General features: G+C 50.5%; 1 protein-coding gene across 3 annotated transcripts in view; it reads left to right on the top strand.

Moving 5' to 3' along the window:
• Positions 1-13,436, top strand: part of PAX5 (paired box 5) — a 185,314-nt gene that overhangs the window by 112,970 nt on the left and 58,908 nt on the right. Inside the window, exon 8 of one of the 3 annotated variants that reach the window (XM_017974771.4) lies at positions 3,272-5,789. The exons of the other annotated variants lie outside the window; for them this stretch is intronic. Coding sequence (XP_017830260.2) covers positions 3,272-3,429 — 158 coding nt within the window. The 3' untranslated portion in view covers positions 3,430-5,789. Of the gene's footprint in view, positions 1-3,271; positions 5,790-13,436 lie in introns of those variants that run through there. 3 annotated transcript variants of the gene reach the window in all.

The raw sequence follows: 13,436 nt of genomic DNA, 5'->3' as shown, positions 1-13,436 counted from the left end.
GCCCATTGTGCCTTGATTTATAATTCTTTGTGTCCCGCCTAACTTTCTCCTTAGTCTGCATGATTCTTAATTGTCTCCACCTTCTCCAGCACAGCCTAGTGTGGGACTTGGAATATAGTAGGTACTAGGGAAGTGCCTATTGAATGAATGAAGGGATGAATGGGTGGATGCATGAATTAATAAGCCAATGAGCTGTCTACTATAATTGGTGGTTACTAATCACCCTGCACTCCACCCTTCTAGGTCATTGTCAAGGTTATTGACATGATTCACACACTCACATACACATCTTTGATTAGCATAAAGGCACATTTGAATTCAAGATATTATCATAATTATTATTTCTCCTCAAATGCATTAGCTTCTAGTGGTCTGCTGCCTTTTTTTTTTCTTGGCCATGTTCACAGCTCAGGAAAAAAATCTCTCTCTAATTTATCTCTATTAGCTTTTATTTTCATCATCTGTGAGGCCATAGAACTTCTACTCCTACCTGAGATCATCTATAAATGTTTAGTAAGGCTGTTTCTGGCATGAATGCTTAGGGCACCTGCTGCCTGTCTGGATGAACCTGTCCAGAGAAGTGTTTGCCTTTCAGACCCATTAGTTCCTTTTGTTTGCCTCTGTGAACCCAGGTTCAGGATGGGGTGACATGCCCATCTTAAGGATAGCGTGGCCAAGCAGCCTATTTAGAAGGTTGGTATATAGGATAGGGCTCTAGGAGGCTATTCCCCCAGAGCTAGTTTCAATCCCGAATAGCCACAGAGGCAGGCTCAAGCTAGGGTCCTATGAGCCAAGAGTCACCAGCAGGAGTGACAGCTGATGCTCCCATCTACTCCCTCTGAAACATGCATTGTTCTAAGCACTTGACTTATGAATAGCTTGCCTAATCTGCATAACAACCCTTTGTGGGAGTCACTCTTCTCATCCCCATTTTACTGATGTAATAACTGAGGCACAGAGAAGCAGAGAAATTTCCTCAAGGTCACACAGCTTGTAAGTGGTGGAGCCAAGTTTCAAATGAAGGCAGGCAGACTCCAGAGACCACACACTTGACCTCTAAGCCACACTATCCTCATAAAGCCTGGTGAGTCATGGCAGCCTGGAAGTGTATCCAGAGGAAGTCTGAGTTGGACAGACCCCTGACTGAAGAACAGAGCTGAAGGTGGATCTCAGGCCACGTTGGGGGGCGGGACTGATGGGGCTTCTTTTAATCTTGGGTGGTATCTGGTTGAAGGGCAGTGGTTTGACTCACCCCTGAAAAGCTGACATCCCCTTAGGCCAGCCTCCTGCTCAGACAGACCTCACGCAGCCTGACCAGGCCTCAGCAGGCCCCGGGTGAAGGTTTGGTGAGTGGATGGGCAGACACAGCAGGTATAACTGTTCCTTCTGTCTTGTGTTCTCGCCATGTTCCCACCTGGGCAGAGCCACCTGCACACACCCTAGCAGCCTCAGAGCTCTCAGCCCTGGCGGTGCAGCCTCTCAGCCCCCAGGCTATGGGGAGCTCTGTGCTTCAAGGAACGCCCCACCTAGGCCAAAGCTTCCTTCTGTTCTTTTGCTTTCAAGAAAAAAAATAACAGCATAAGAAAGATAATTGTCACTACTTAAAAACAAATATTTTAGAGATGGGGTCTAACTGTGTTGCCCAGGCTGGTCTCAAATTCCTGGGCTCAAGCAGTGCTCCCACCTCAGCCTCCTGAGGAGCCAGCACTACAGATGTGAGCCACCCTGCCCAGTCAACTGCTTTTCTCAGACAGACTTTCTTCCTCCTTCCTTGGTTGGGGAGAGAGAAGGCCAAGCGCCAGGGTAAGGGTCATGCCACTTAGGTCTGGTTCTCTTCAGGAACAAGTCCTTAAGTCCCCAGTTCTTCACACCTGCACCCCACGGGGTTCATGCTTTTTTATCCTCTATTGCCCAGCCCACCTGAGAGGAAGAAGGGTGCCAAGTCCTGGTGGTGAGGGCTGGGGAACCTCAGCCCAGGCCCCAGGGCAGGCCAGCAGGGACCCAAGCAGAGGAGGACCAGGAGGTGGGAGCAGGGGCTCTTCAAGGCGGTCTTGTCCTCATGCTGAGATAGGGGTGAGGGGCTCACCTAGTCCATGGAGCTTTGGCATCTGTCTCCTCTCTGGGCTCCCTGTCTTCCAGGTGTGTTCCAGGTGTCTGGGTTTGGGGGAAGGTGGAGGGGGGGGCAGAGGCTGCACTTAGGGCTCTGGGCAGCGACTCTTTTCTAGCTGGATTGGCAGCCTCATGGTATCTTTCATAACCAGTTATATCAGCCCCAGATGCTATAGTTGCTCAGAAGGTGTTGCCCAAAAGAAAACCGTGGTTGACACAAATAGCTGTCTATGCCAGTGTGGGCATGGGTAGATTTTGAACAGATACTTGTGGCTTCATTATTTTAAAATCCCTCTTGTGCTAATGAGGCTGATGGAGTAAAAGGCCCTGGTGGAACCCAGACTAAGGCTGTGGAGCCAGGGTGTGGCTCCCCATCCCCCCAAGACTCCCCATAGGGTCCTGCAGCCCCATTCTGGCCCCTCCCCACCTGGGCTTATAGGGCCTCTCTAGGGGCTGGGCCCATCAATGGCCTAGCTTCTCTGTGGCCTGAGCACACTTCCAGCAGGGACAGGCTCTGCCCACAACACCCTCCCGGATGAATCCCTTCTTTGACCTTTGTAATTATTCCTGTTCAATCTTCCTTCGTGTTTTCTTCCTCCTCCCTTTTTGAGGTGCTCAACTCCTGCACTCTCTCCAGTGTATTAAGGATGTGAGTGAAATTGATGACTGGGATGTCTCAGGTCTTTATGATGATGAATGACTTTCACTGCCAAAGCTTTTATTGTCTGTGATTTGGGAAGAAGGGGGAACTGATATATCAAGGCTGCCTGTCACACCATTTAATACAGTTATAAATCCTGACGTCACTAACTGGTGGTCAGGAGCTGGAGAATTCCACCGGCCACCGCTTTGCCGAGCCTTTATGGATTTTCTCCTTTCTCTCGCCTTTCTTTGCTTGACTATCACAATTGTGTTTTGGGAGTGGGGATGGGGACAGCTAGAGAGTGAATTTTAAAATCGCAGGGACACCCTGGTCTAGGGAGGAGATGGGATCCCTCCCTCACCCTCACTCTCAAAGAAGGAGCAGATAGAAGGCCTTTGATTCCAATGTGAGCAAGGAAATTGTTTGGTGAGACAAACTCCTAAAAGTATGCTAATGCCTTCTTGCATGTGCACCACCCTCTACAGTTTACCAAGTGATTTTACATCTGTTACTTTTCAGATCGTCCTACCATCTTGGGAGGGCAGCAGGGAGAGACTGGACCCGCATTTTACAGAAGAGGAAACAGGCTCAGCAAGGCCATATGCCTTGCCCATGGTTATGCCACCCGGGCTGATGAGAGGAGTGCCCTGGGTGAAGCAGCAGAGCATCACCATTAGGCGTTTAGGGTGTGGGGTCAGACAGCCCTGGGCTCCAATCCTAGATCCCCTACCTTTTAGCAGCTGACCCTGGGAAGGCCACTTACATTTTCTGATCCTCTATTTCCTCACCTGGAAGTGAGACAAGCTGTCCTCATTGGGTTGTACTGAGGGTTAAATGAGACCAAGCAGATTTCTTATCTTGGTTCCTGGCCCATCAAAAGTGCTCAGTAACGTTTTTAAAAGGTAAAATGATAATGAGAAGCATGTGACAGATGTCATAGACGCTCACCAGGGCCACCTCCTGAGGTTGGGTAAGGGTTTCCTGAGGGAGGTGACACCTGAGCACATGGAAATGAGCAGGAATTAGCCAGGCTGGGGAAACAGGCCAGGAAGAGCATTCCAGGCAGAGGGAACAGTGTGATATAGGGTGAGTGAGGAAAGCAGCTGGCGATGAGGGAGGGGCTGGGTCCCCAAGGCTACCAAGCACCTGGGGGCAGATGCTGCAGGTGCTGGGAGCCCAGAGGGGAGTCTAATCCCTAAGGGATTCTCTGTGGGGCTTGACAGAGGGTGGACGTAAGGAGGATGAGACTCAGCAGGAAGACCTGCCCTGCTCCATGTGGCTGCAAAAGCCCAGGAGAGAACGGATGAGGACCTGAACCCAGGCTGTGGAAAGAGGGTTGGAGGAAACGTTTTGAGGGGTGAAACTGGCAATAGTCACATGTGGGGAACAGCCATCGATGATGGCTTCCCTGGTTGCAGTTTGGGGGACCCTGGATAAAATGGAGCCAGTGGTTGAGAAGAGGATTGTGGAAGAGGAGCTGGTTTGAATATTTGATCTTGGGGTGCCCCAGAGGTGGCCAGTTGGAATGTCCAGAGGGCATTTGGGGGCAGGGGCAGGGCTGGAGGCATGGACACAGGTGGTAGGAGGACGTGAGTCACTCAGTCAAGAGCTGTAGACGAGGATGGTGGGGAGGGGCAGAGCTGGGGAAGGACTCTGGGAAACCAGGGTGGCTTCGGAGGAAGACGCCATGGAGAGCCTGGGAGGAGTGAGTGGTAAATGACACGCCCACCACAGAAGCGCTCCATCTTGGTGGCTGTAGCAATCGCAGGATTTCACTGTAAACAACCATTCTCTCCGGCTTGTTCAGCGGAAAAGAGATTTTCTAAGGATGTTAGGGTGTTCAGGGTCTCCAAGAGGGCCACAGAGCGAGGCTTGGAGGCTTCACAGCCAGGAATAACACCTGCAGGGCCCCTCTGTGGAGCTGCCACGCTGTGGCCTGTGGGCACGACCCTTTGGTTCACACTACAGTCACTGGACACCGGATGTCACCACTAGGACCTCTGCCTCAGCAGATGGACTCTGTGTGATGTCTGCTTCTTTGTGTTGCCAGCTTCTGAATTAAAAACTCACACATGTGTATCTATGTGGGGGACCCAGAAATATGCCTGTGCCCTTGCGGCAAGGGAGGCTGGGAAATCACGTCTCTGAAGTCGGCCTCAAGAAGCCTGAAATCTTAAAGTGGAAAATACCCTAGACAAAAGCAGGATGTTCAGTGATGTCAGGCAGCCAAAAATGTTTGAAGAATTAGAGCATGAGCAGAGAGATCGAAGATAACAGGGCTGGAAAGAATCCTTTGGATTAGGAAGTTAGGAGGGCCTTGTTCTTCCGGCCAGTTATCTCCCATGGTCCATTCGATTCTACAGGTTTCGAGGCAGCATTAAATTAAAGCCCAAGGGCATCTGCACAGGCCAGAAACCACCCAAAGAAAGGGGGACATGCTTGCACTGGATTTGGGATGGGAGTTGTGGAAGTTGAGGCCTGAAGCTCTGGGAAGGCCTGGTGAGGAGAGGAGGCTGAGCCAGGAGGCCGTGGGGCTGGGGCTGTCTTTCAGGACTTGAGTGACTTGCAGTGGAAGCCTGGACTGGAAAGAAGTAAGGGAGAAGGACAAAGCGAGGACGTGGTGGCCTGGCCCTGACCCTGCAGTCCTGGGGGTTGGCTGGCAGGCACTTCCCTTTGGCTAGCACTTGGGCAGCTTCTGGGCTTTGGCTGGTGGCTTTTCTGGGTGGAAAGGATGGTAAGTAACACTAATTGGGCTCAAAGAAAAAGGCTCCTGTCCTTATGGGCATGAAATCCCCACCACCGAGCACAGGCTAGAGGAGTAGCTTGCGAAATGTTTTCTGAGTGAAAGAAAGAATAAGCTTAAGCATTTGTTTGGCATCAGCTCTGCACCAAACATTGTGATGGGCACCATGGGGAAACAGAGGTGAACAGGACATAGTCCGTGCACCAGAAGGGTTAGGTCTAGTATCTTCTACTAGACAGCTGTCCCAGCAGTCTGATGCGTGCTGGGCTGTGGAGCTGTGTGCAACAGCTCTCAGAGCACTGAAGAGGGAGCATGGGACTGTGGGGGACAGGGCCGGGGCATCTGGGGGGTCTTTCACAGAAGATGACATTGGTGGTGTCTGCCTGGTACCTGCCAGGACACTGTGGCAATATTTGCTAAGGCATGGAGGCAAGCTGGGGGAAAGCAAGTTATTTAGGGCTGTGGTACTGGTGGGGATGCTGGAACCGATACCACTCCAGTAGGGATGTCTGGGAAAAGGCAGGAGGAGAGGGGTCTGGACTTGATCCAGAGGCGATGGGGAGCCAAGGAGTGCAGGACCCCATGGATCAGAGGTAGCTGGAGCCAGGCAGGGATTCAGGTGGGTGGCAGTGCAATGGGTGCTGCAGTGTGGCTGGAGCTGGCTGTGGATGACACCCCCAGACTCTGCCCCAGGGGTGCTGGTGGGAGAGGCTAGGCCAGTGGGTGCCAGGATGTCCGAGCCAGCCCTTCTTGCCCAGGGGCGCCCCCAGAGCCTGCTGGGTGCCCTCATTATGCCCCTCACACGGTGAGGAGAGCCGGGAGCTGCAATCAAGACGCTGGGTGCCTCCTGCTGGTGTGCGGAGAGCGGGCAAACCACATGAGATCCCATCTCGCGCATAATGTGCATCCGAGGACAAAATTAGATTGAGAAGTAAATGGAGCCGAAAATTTCCAAAGCATTTCCCGTCAAGAAGCTGTTTGATTGCATGTTTTAATTCTCCTAGTCCTCCTGCCCAGTGAGTTTCAATTTGGTGGGGGTGGCTGGGGCAGAAGGAGCCTGTGATGGGAGGGGTTGCTGGGGTCCTAGGGCCTGGAGGCTGGAGGGAAAAAGAGAGCCCTTTACCCATGTGAATCCAGACCCCACACACCTCCTTCTCTGGGCAATGGGGCTCAGACCTGAAACAACACTGCGTAGATAGTGCCACTAGCCCCAATTTGTAGACAAGAAAACTGAGGGGCAGAGATTAAACTGCCTGAGGCCACATAAATAATGTGCAGTTGGCTGGGCTGGCAAGCACCGGCCTGTGGGGCGTTAACACTAAAGCTCATGCTACGTTGAATTGCACGTTTGAATGTTTCTGTTTTCTTTCTTTCTTTTTTTTTTTTTAACCAGAAGACTGCCTTCTTCCTCTTTCTCATTTTCTTTCCTCCCCTGTCTCCATCCTCCATTTCCAAAGCCCAGGAACGCACCCTGGGAGACCGAGCAAGGGAGATTGTTCCCATTTTCAGGCTTGTAAACCAAGGCTCATCAAGGCACAGGCATTTGCTGGTAGCACCAAAGGAGAAAGTCAGTGTCAGATTCCGTGAAGTCCGATTTCTGTGTGTGTTCCCCCTACCTGGCTCTGACCGTCAGGCTCAAGGAGGGCTCAGTCCCATCTCCTGGGCTCCAGGGATGTGGCTGACTTTGGCCAAATCTGCAGAGCCCAAGCAGATGCTGGCATTTTTAGATCCGCTCACAAAAGCAAGTGTTGTAATTCTCTCCATCAGGGACGTAAGCACCCTGGACTACAGGAAGAAAATTGAGAATCAGTTCCTTGAGCTTGAGAGGTGTTCTGTGAAGAGAGAGGGAAGGGCAGGAAAGCCACAGAAAAAAACCTGGGAAAGGACACCTGGATCGGGATCCATACTGGGTCCAGGACCCAGACGTGGCTGTGCACAGCCCTCTGGGCAAGACCCTGCCCTTGCAGGGGTTTCTTCTTCTCACCTGCAGAATAAGCAATTTGTGATTTTTTTTTAAACAACTGTTAACGTTTTGGTATTTTTCTTGCTTGTGTGTGTGTGTGTGTGTGTGTGTGCGCGCGCACATGTGTGTATAGAAACCTTTATTCAGATGAATCTTCCTGGGAAGCTTGATGTAAACTAGTTAGAAGTGAAGTTCACTGGTTGAAAGAGTGGGAGCCCCAGAGGTCCCTGAGGACCCCCTGGAGGCTCAGGGGAACAGATCGACCCCTCTCCCAAACTGATTGACCTTTAGTATCCTTTGAGCTTCCATGCTCCCTGATTCTGCCCTGGTTTTGGAGCCAGCATGAAGGCAGCTCACAGACGCGTGTCCTCTGCTCAGCCAGGCTCTTGGTTCCCACCTCTGGGGCCACAGCCCTCATACTTTACCCCTAGCTGCTGCCTGGACTCAGGAAAGCTCAGGCTGAGTCCCAGGCACATCTGCCCCTCGAGGATCATAGGAGGCAGCAGTTAGACACCCACTGCACTGCCCACCCTGCCCCAGCTCAGCCTGAATCCCCTTCTGGGTCCTCTTGGAGGAACCCTAACCATCAAAGCCCTGTTTCAGTGCCTCCTCCTCCAGGAAGTCTGCAGTTTGTCTGCAGAAACAGAATCTCAAGTCTGCTCTTTGCTACATGTGACAGCTTGGGCAGGACCCTTCACCTCTCAGAACCTCAGTTTCCCCATCTGGGTGGACAAATTGAACCCAGGCCTGACTGAATCTTGTACCTGTCCCCACATGGTTCTCCCTGTTTAGTGGCATCCCTACCCCTGCACTGTACAAAGCATTTTCACTTCTACGATCCCATTTGGGGCTCCCATAGCCCATGGAGGAGGCAGGGCAGGAGTAATCAATCGCGTTTTACAAAGGGGGAAACCGAGACCCAGAACCGGCATTGGCTTGCAAGCAAGAGCCTGAGCTAGGCTGGTGGTTTGCAGAAGCAGCCGGTGATTCTGTGAGATAGTTCAGCCCTGGCACCTGATCTGCTTCTCAGGGAAGGGAGGGCTGGAGAGGGATGGGCTGGCACTCCGGTAGCCTGCAGCACCAGCCCAGCAGCACAATTTAATGCATGTTCTCTGCAGCACATTAATTTGCTGTGCACCCTGGGAGGTGCCTCTGTGGGATGGGCTCGGTTTTCCTTGGCAAGCAATGCACCTGCTCAGCCTGACTGTCTATGGGCTTCCTTGCTGCTTGTTTTGGGAAAACAATTGGAGGTGTAGGAGCCGGTGTTGCAAAATATCAGCGTTGTCTGGTTGGACTTCCTTGGTTCCAAGCCTAGCACTGTCATCAACTATCCCGTTACCCCCTGGACCAGCCGAGGCACCTGTTTAGGATTCATGATGGGCCTCAGTCCCTTTACAAGAAATCAGAAGGCTATCAGAGGCTCGGATACTTACCTATTGACTTTTTCTTAAAATAATATGAGCTGTCAGCCAGACGTGGACAAAGAGCAGAGAAGCTGATAACTGTGGATTCCTCCAGTCTCTGCAGCATTAGCTTATCCCCCCCGACCAGTGGGTGGCCTGGGGATGGGCATTGGGTGCACAGGTGAGGATATTTAGAGAAGAAAAAGGACCTGCCTGAGGGCACAGTGAGTAAGTGCAGGGCTTTCTGACTCCAAGCCCAGGGCTGGCTGTGCCACCATGGGCTTTGCACTTGGTCCCCCGCCCTGACCTTACCCCTTAGCTTGAAAGGTCCAGTAGGTCCCTCCCACCATGCCTGGCTTCCTTGTAAATCCATCCTAGATTTGAGCCCCAGGAAGGGCTTTTCCCAGTGGAACTTGGTGGTTAAGAGCGCAGACTGCTAGGGTTTCTAATCCCAGAAACCCCGCAACCTGTCTCATTTTCTGCTTATGCAACCTTGAGTAAGTTACTTCACTTCTCTCAGCCTCCATGGCCTCCTCTGTACCTTGGTGGCAGTAACAGGCATCGGAGGTAATCACTGACATTTGGGAGCACTTACATGGGCCTGGCGGCTTCCTGAGTGCTTTACGTCCATTGAGTCTTGAATACTTTTAAACAGTCTAAGGAGGTATAATTATCCCCATTTTATAGATGAGAACACTGAGGTGTCATCTTGCCCAAGGTTATAAAACAAAGAGTCTGTTCCCAGACCTTAGCCCTTCACTGCTAAGCTGAGCCTCTTAACAATGACAACAATAATAATAGCAATCATTTCTACCTCGCAGGATTCTTCCAGTGACTAAATGAGGTAATGCAAGTAAGGCATTTAGAAGAGTTTCTGGCAAATAGAAAGAACCCTGTGCTGGCCACCATCCTTCATTTTTCATGCATGCATTCGGCGGATTCGGGGGCGCACACAGGCATGGGGGTGAGCCGCTCCAGAGGCTTCCGCCTTTGTGCACAAGACTGCTTCCCTCTGTGCCTCTCTCTTCCCCATCTTGATCCCATGTTTTATTCGGATCCTGGAGTTGGCGGAGGCTCAGCACAAATGAAGGTGTGTGGTAGGGAGGTGCGGTGAGTGAGTGGGCTGTGGGCGCCAGCCTACCTGTGTTCTCAGAGCTGTCTCACTCACTTTGCCCTTACCATCACTCCATCAGAGAAGAACTGTTGCAGTTCCCCTTCCTCCTCCCTTAGACAGATGAGGAAAGGAAGGCTGGGTCACCTGCCCAAGGTCACACAGCTGGTAAGTGGCAGAGCTGGGATTTGAGCCCTCCGAGCCCAGGCTCTTAGCTGCATGCGGATTTTGCTGTGTAAGCGGTGGGGAGCCATTGAGGATTTCTGACAGCAGCTCCATGTGAACAGAGCTGCACTTTCAAAGCCGGATCTGGCCTTGCTCTTGGCATGGACCAAAGGTGGCTGTAGAGTGAGGGAGATTAACAATGTGGCATTATTGAGTGTTCCCTCTGTGCTGGGCCCTGTGCTAGGGACTTTACCTGTATTTGTGAATTTAATCCATGTGACGAGGAAGATAGGATTATCCTCATTTTGCAAATGCAAAAACTGACACGCAGAGAGGCGAAACGACTTGCTGGAGATCACATGGCCAGTAAGTGTGGATCCAAGTGGAGACCACCAGCCCTGTGTCTCTTGTCCCATCGCACACTGCCTACCATCACATGCTGCCCCCATTTACAAAGATTTAACATCCCCAGATTCAGAAGGCCATTCTGGAGAACGCTGTCCTTTCTGTGCATTCATTTGTTTATTCCATTTTTTCATTTAGCAATCATCTTGTTTGCATAAAATCTGTCTCCCAGGAAGGGAGATTTTCCCAACCATTAAATTTGGCAGGTATGTTCTGAATTAGCTCCTATCCAGGATGGGCAAGAGGTGCTGGGCAAACATGTGATAGAAATACTGCCAGCTCCAGGCAGGAGGGCGTGGGGTGACCTCCAGGTTTCAGTCCATCCCTGGGACTCTGTGATGCTGAAACATGAGGCATCTTTGGGTTTGTCTTCTATGTCTGCCAGCCAATTTGGAGATGGCTTGGCATGGGCATGTATCAAACCCAGGAGTAGGGGTATGGTGGGTCTCGATCAGCAGCTAACCTCCTGGAGGTCTTTCTGTCACCATGCACTGCCCAAGGGCCCTCCAGGGAGCCACTCTAGAACCAGATGGACAGTTGGGCTTTCTCCACCCGCTAATTATGATTACATAGGTTTGTCAAACACTGGTTTGTCATATCAGTTTCTTGGATAAGAGGTGCATATTATCATGTTAAAGTGACATACCATCATCTTCCTCTGATGACAAAGGTTCATCTTTGGGAACCAGCATTGCTGAACCTCGCCTAATACAGTAGCAAAGCCCCTGCATGTCTGTAAGTAGGTGGTTTGTTCTTCCACCAGCCTCCCCAGACTATCGCAGCTTGGACTGCTTATGTCTGATTAGACTGTTTTCCTGTCTCCGTCCTTGCTGCCTACCTGCCACCTATCACTTTTCCTAATGTCAGTTTCCTGGACCTAGAAGTCTCTCTCTTTCTAATTTTGCTGTTTTTAATCTGCTGGGGGCTGGGAAGCCAAGCCACTGAGCTCATTGGAACTATGTGCAAATAAAAGCGGGTGTAAAGCCTGTCCCTGAGTCCTTCCCAGCCTCCCAGAGTTGGTGCCAGGAAGGACTTAGGGACAGGCTTGGTGCCCACTTTTGGCTACTCATAGCTGGACTGCAGAGGCTGAGATTGCTGATGCTGCATTTCAGATCAGTAGGGCAGGCCACCACGGAGGGCTGGATGCTGGCCTGGGAGAGGCCTGGTGGGGCCAGGAGCTCTGAATATGGGACCTGGCCAAGGTGCTGCTGGCATCGTGATGCTGCCGTTGAAAGTGAGACGCTCCTTCCACCACATCCTGGCCCGAGAGAGGCTGCAGTGGGGGAAGGGGCAACTGCGCTTCACGCATCTTGGTTCATTATCAACTCTTCTTCTAGACTGTGAGTGAGCCCCTTGGGCACAGACTGTGTCTGGTTTTAAGAAAACGTTAATTTTAAATCAAAAAGTTAATTTGGGATAAAAAGTAATACATGCATGTGGTTAAATATTCAAGTCATACAGAAAAATAGAAAATGAAAAATAAATCTCCCACCCCAGCCTAAGCCCTCCCATCTATAATCCCTCTCCCCACAGTTAGCAGTGTCTTCTGTGTATTTTCAGTAACATTTTAATGCCTCTATCAGCCTCCAGATTTTATCCTCTTTCTACTAGCACAGATGGAATTTTACCGTCCATAGTATTCTTTTGCACTTGCCTATTCACTTAGTATTGTACCTTGGAGATCGTTCTACAATTTCCACAAATCTACCTCATTGTTTCTCCAAACTGTGTAATAAATATTTCATCATAGGCAAGTGCCATAATTTACTTATCCCAGCAATAAATATTGCTGCCTTCCCTCCTTACCATGAAATATCTTGGTGTATTTTCCTGTGTGTTTCCATAGGTGAAGTCCTAGAAGTTGACTGGTCACAGGGGAGGGTACATTTTGAATTTTGTGATTCACCTATTGAAACAATTGTGTGTGTGAGGCAGGAGTGACTGGCTCTGAAGTCAGCCTCAGCATGCATCCAGCTTACCTCCTAGGAGCTGAGTACCTTATCTGCAAACTGGGGATTGTAAAGATTGATGATATCTCCTGGAGTGGCTGTGGTACTTAAATGAGATAATACATACAAAGTGCTTAGAACAGTGCTTGGTGCTAAGAGCTGTATAAAGGATAGTTGCTGTTGTCGTGGTTGTTATTGTTACTGTTATGATTTATCCTCTAGAGCACTCAGGACAGTGTTTAGAACTTAGTGTCAGATAATGCATGAATGAGCGAATGAATGAATGAGCTAGCCCACTTTGCCCTGGGAATCCTTGCGCCATAAATACTGCCTTCCTCCTGTCTCTGGAGCGGTGCCTGTCCTGGCAGGGAGGCCTGGAGCCATCAGCATGGTAGAGCTGCTTTGCTGCTTGCCTAATTAGAAACCCTGCCTTTGTCATTTCATTAAGTTGGATCAACAGTTGCTGGTTCTAGGGGGATTGTGTCATACATGTGCATGGAAATATTGACTGAGTCCCCGTGTCTGCTCTAAAATGCCAGGCAGTTGAAATTCAAACACGCTTCCAAAATATAAACACAGTCTGATAGTTCCAGAGCTTCCAGGGAGGTGGAGCGGTCAGCTCAGAGAAGGAATGAGGAGAGTCAGCAAAGTAAACAGCGCCCTGGTTAGTGGGTTCTCAGATTGTCTTCCTGCTCTGCAAATCCAAATTAGATCTTTAGCCAGGGCAATTAGAGAGAGGTCAGTCAGAATTAGCTAAAAGTGAGGATTAGGTAATTTTGGGAAAAGAAATTTTGGGTTATTATTTCTAAGTCAATAACACCACCCAAACTAATGGCTAATAAACCTGTCATTAGGAGCCTGCCAGATCCGCTTTAATGACTGGATACAGCTCATCTGCAATTAGCACATCCTCTGTCTGCAGGCAGAGGTAGGCTGTTACATCAC

Source organism: Callithrix jacchus, chromosome 1, assembly GCF_049354715.1.
Source record: "Callithrix jacchus isolate 240 chromosome 1, calJac240_pri, whole genome shotgun sequence".
Classification (NCBI taxonomy): domain Eukaryota; kingdom Metazoa; phylum Chordata; class Mammalia; order Primates; family Cebidae; genus Callithrix; species Callithrix jacchus.
Note: the sequence above shows the minus strand (reverse complement) of the source record. Positions and strands in the feature narration are given on the sequence as shown.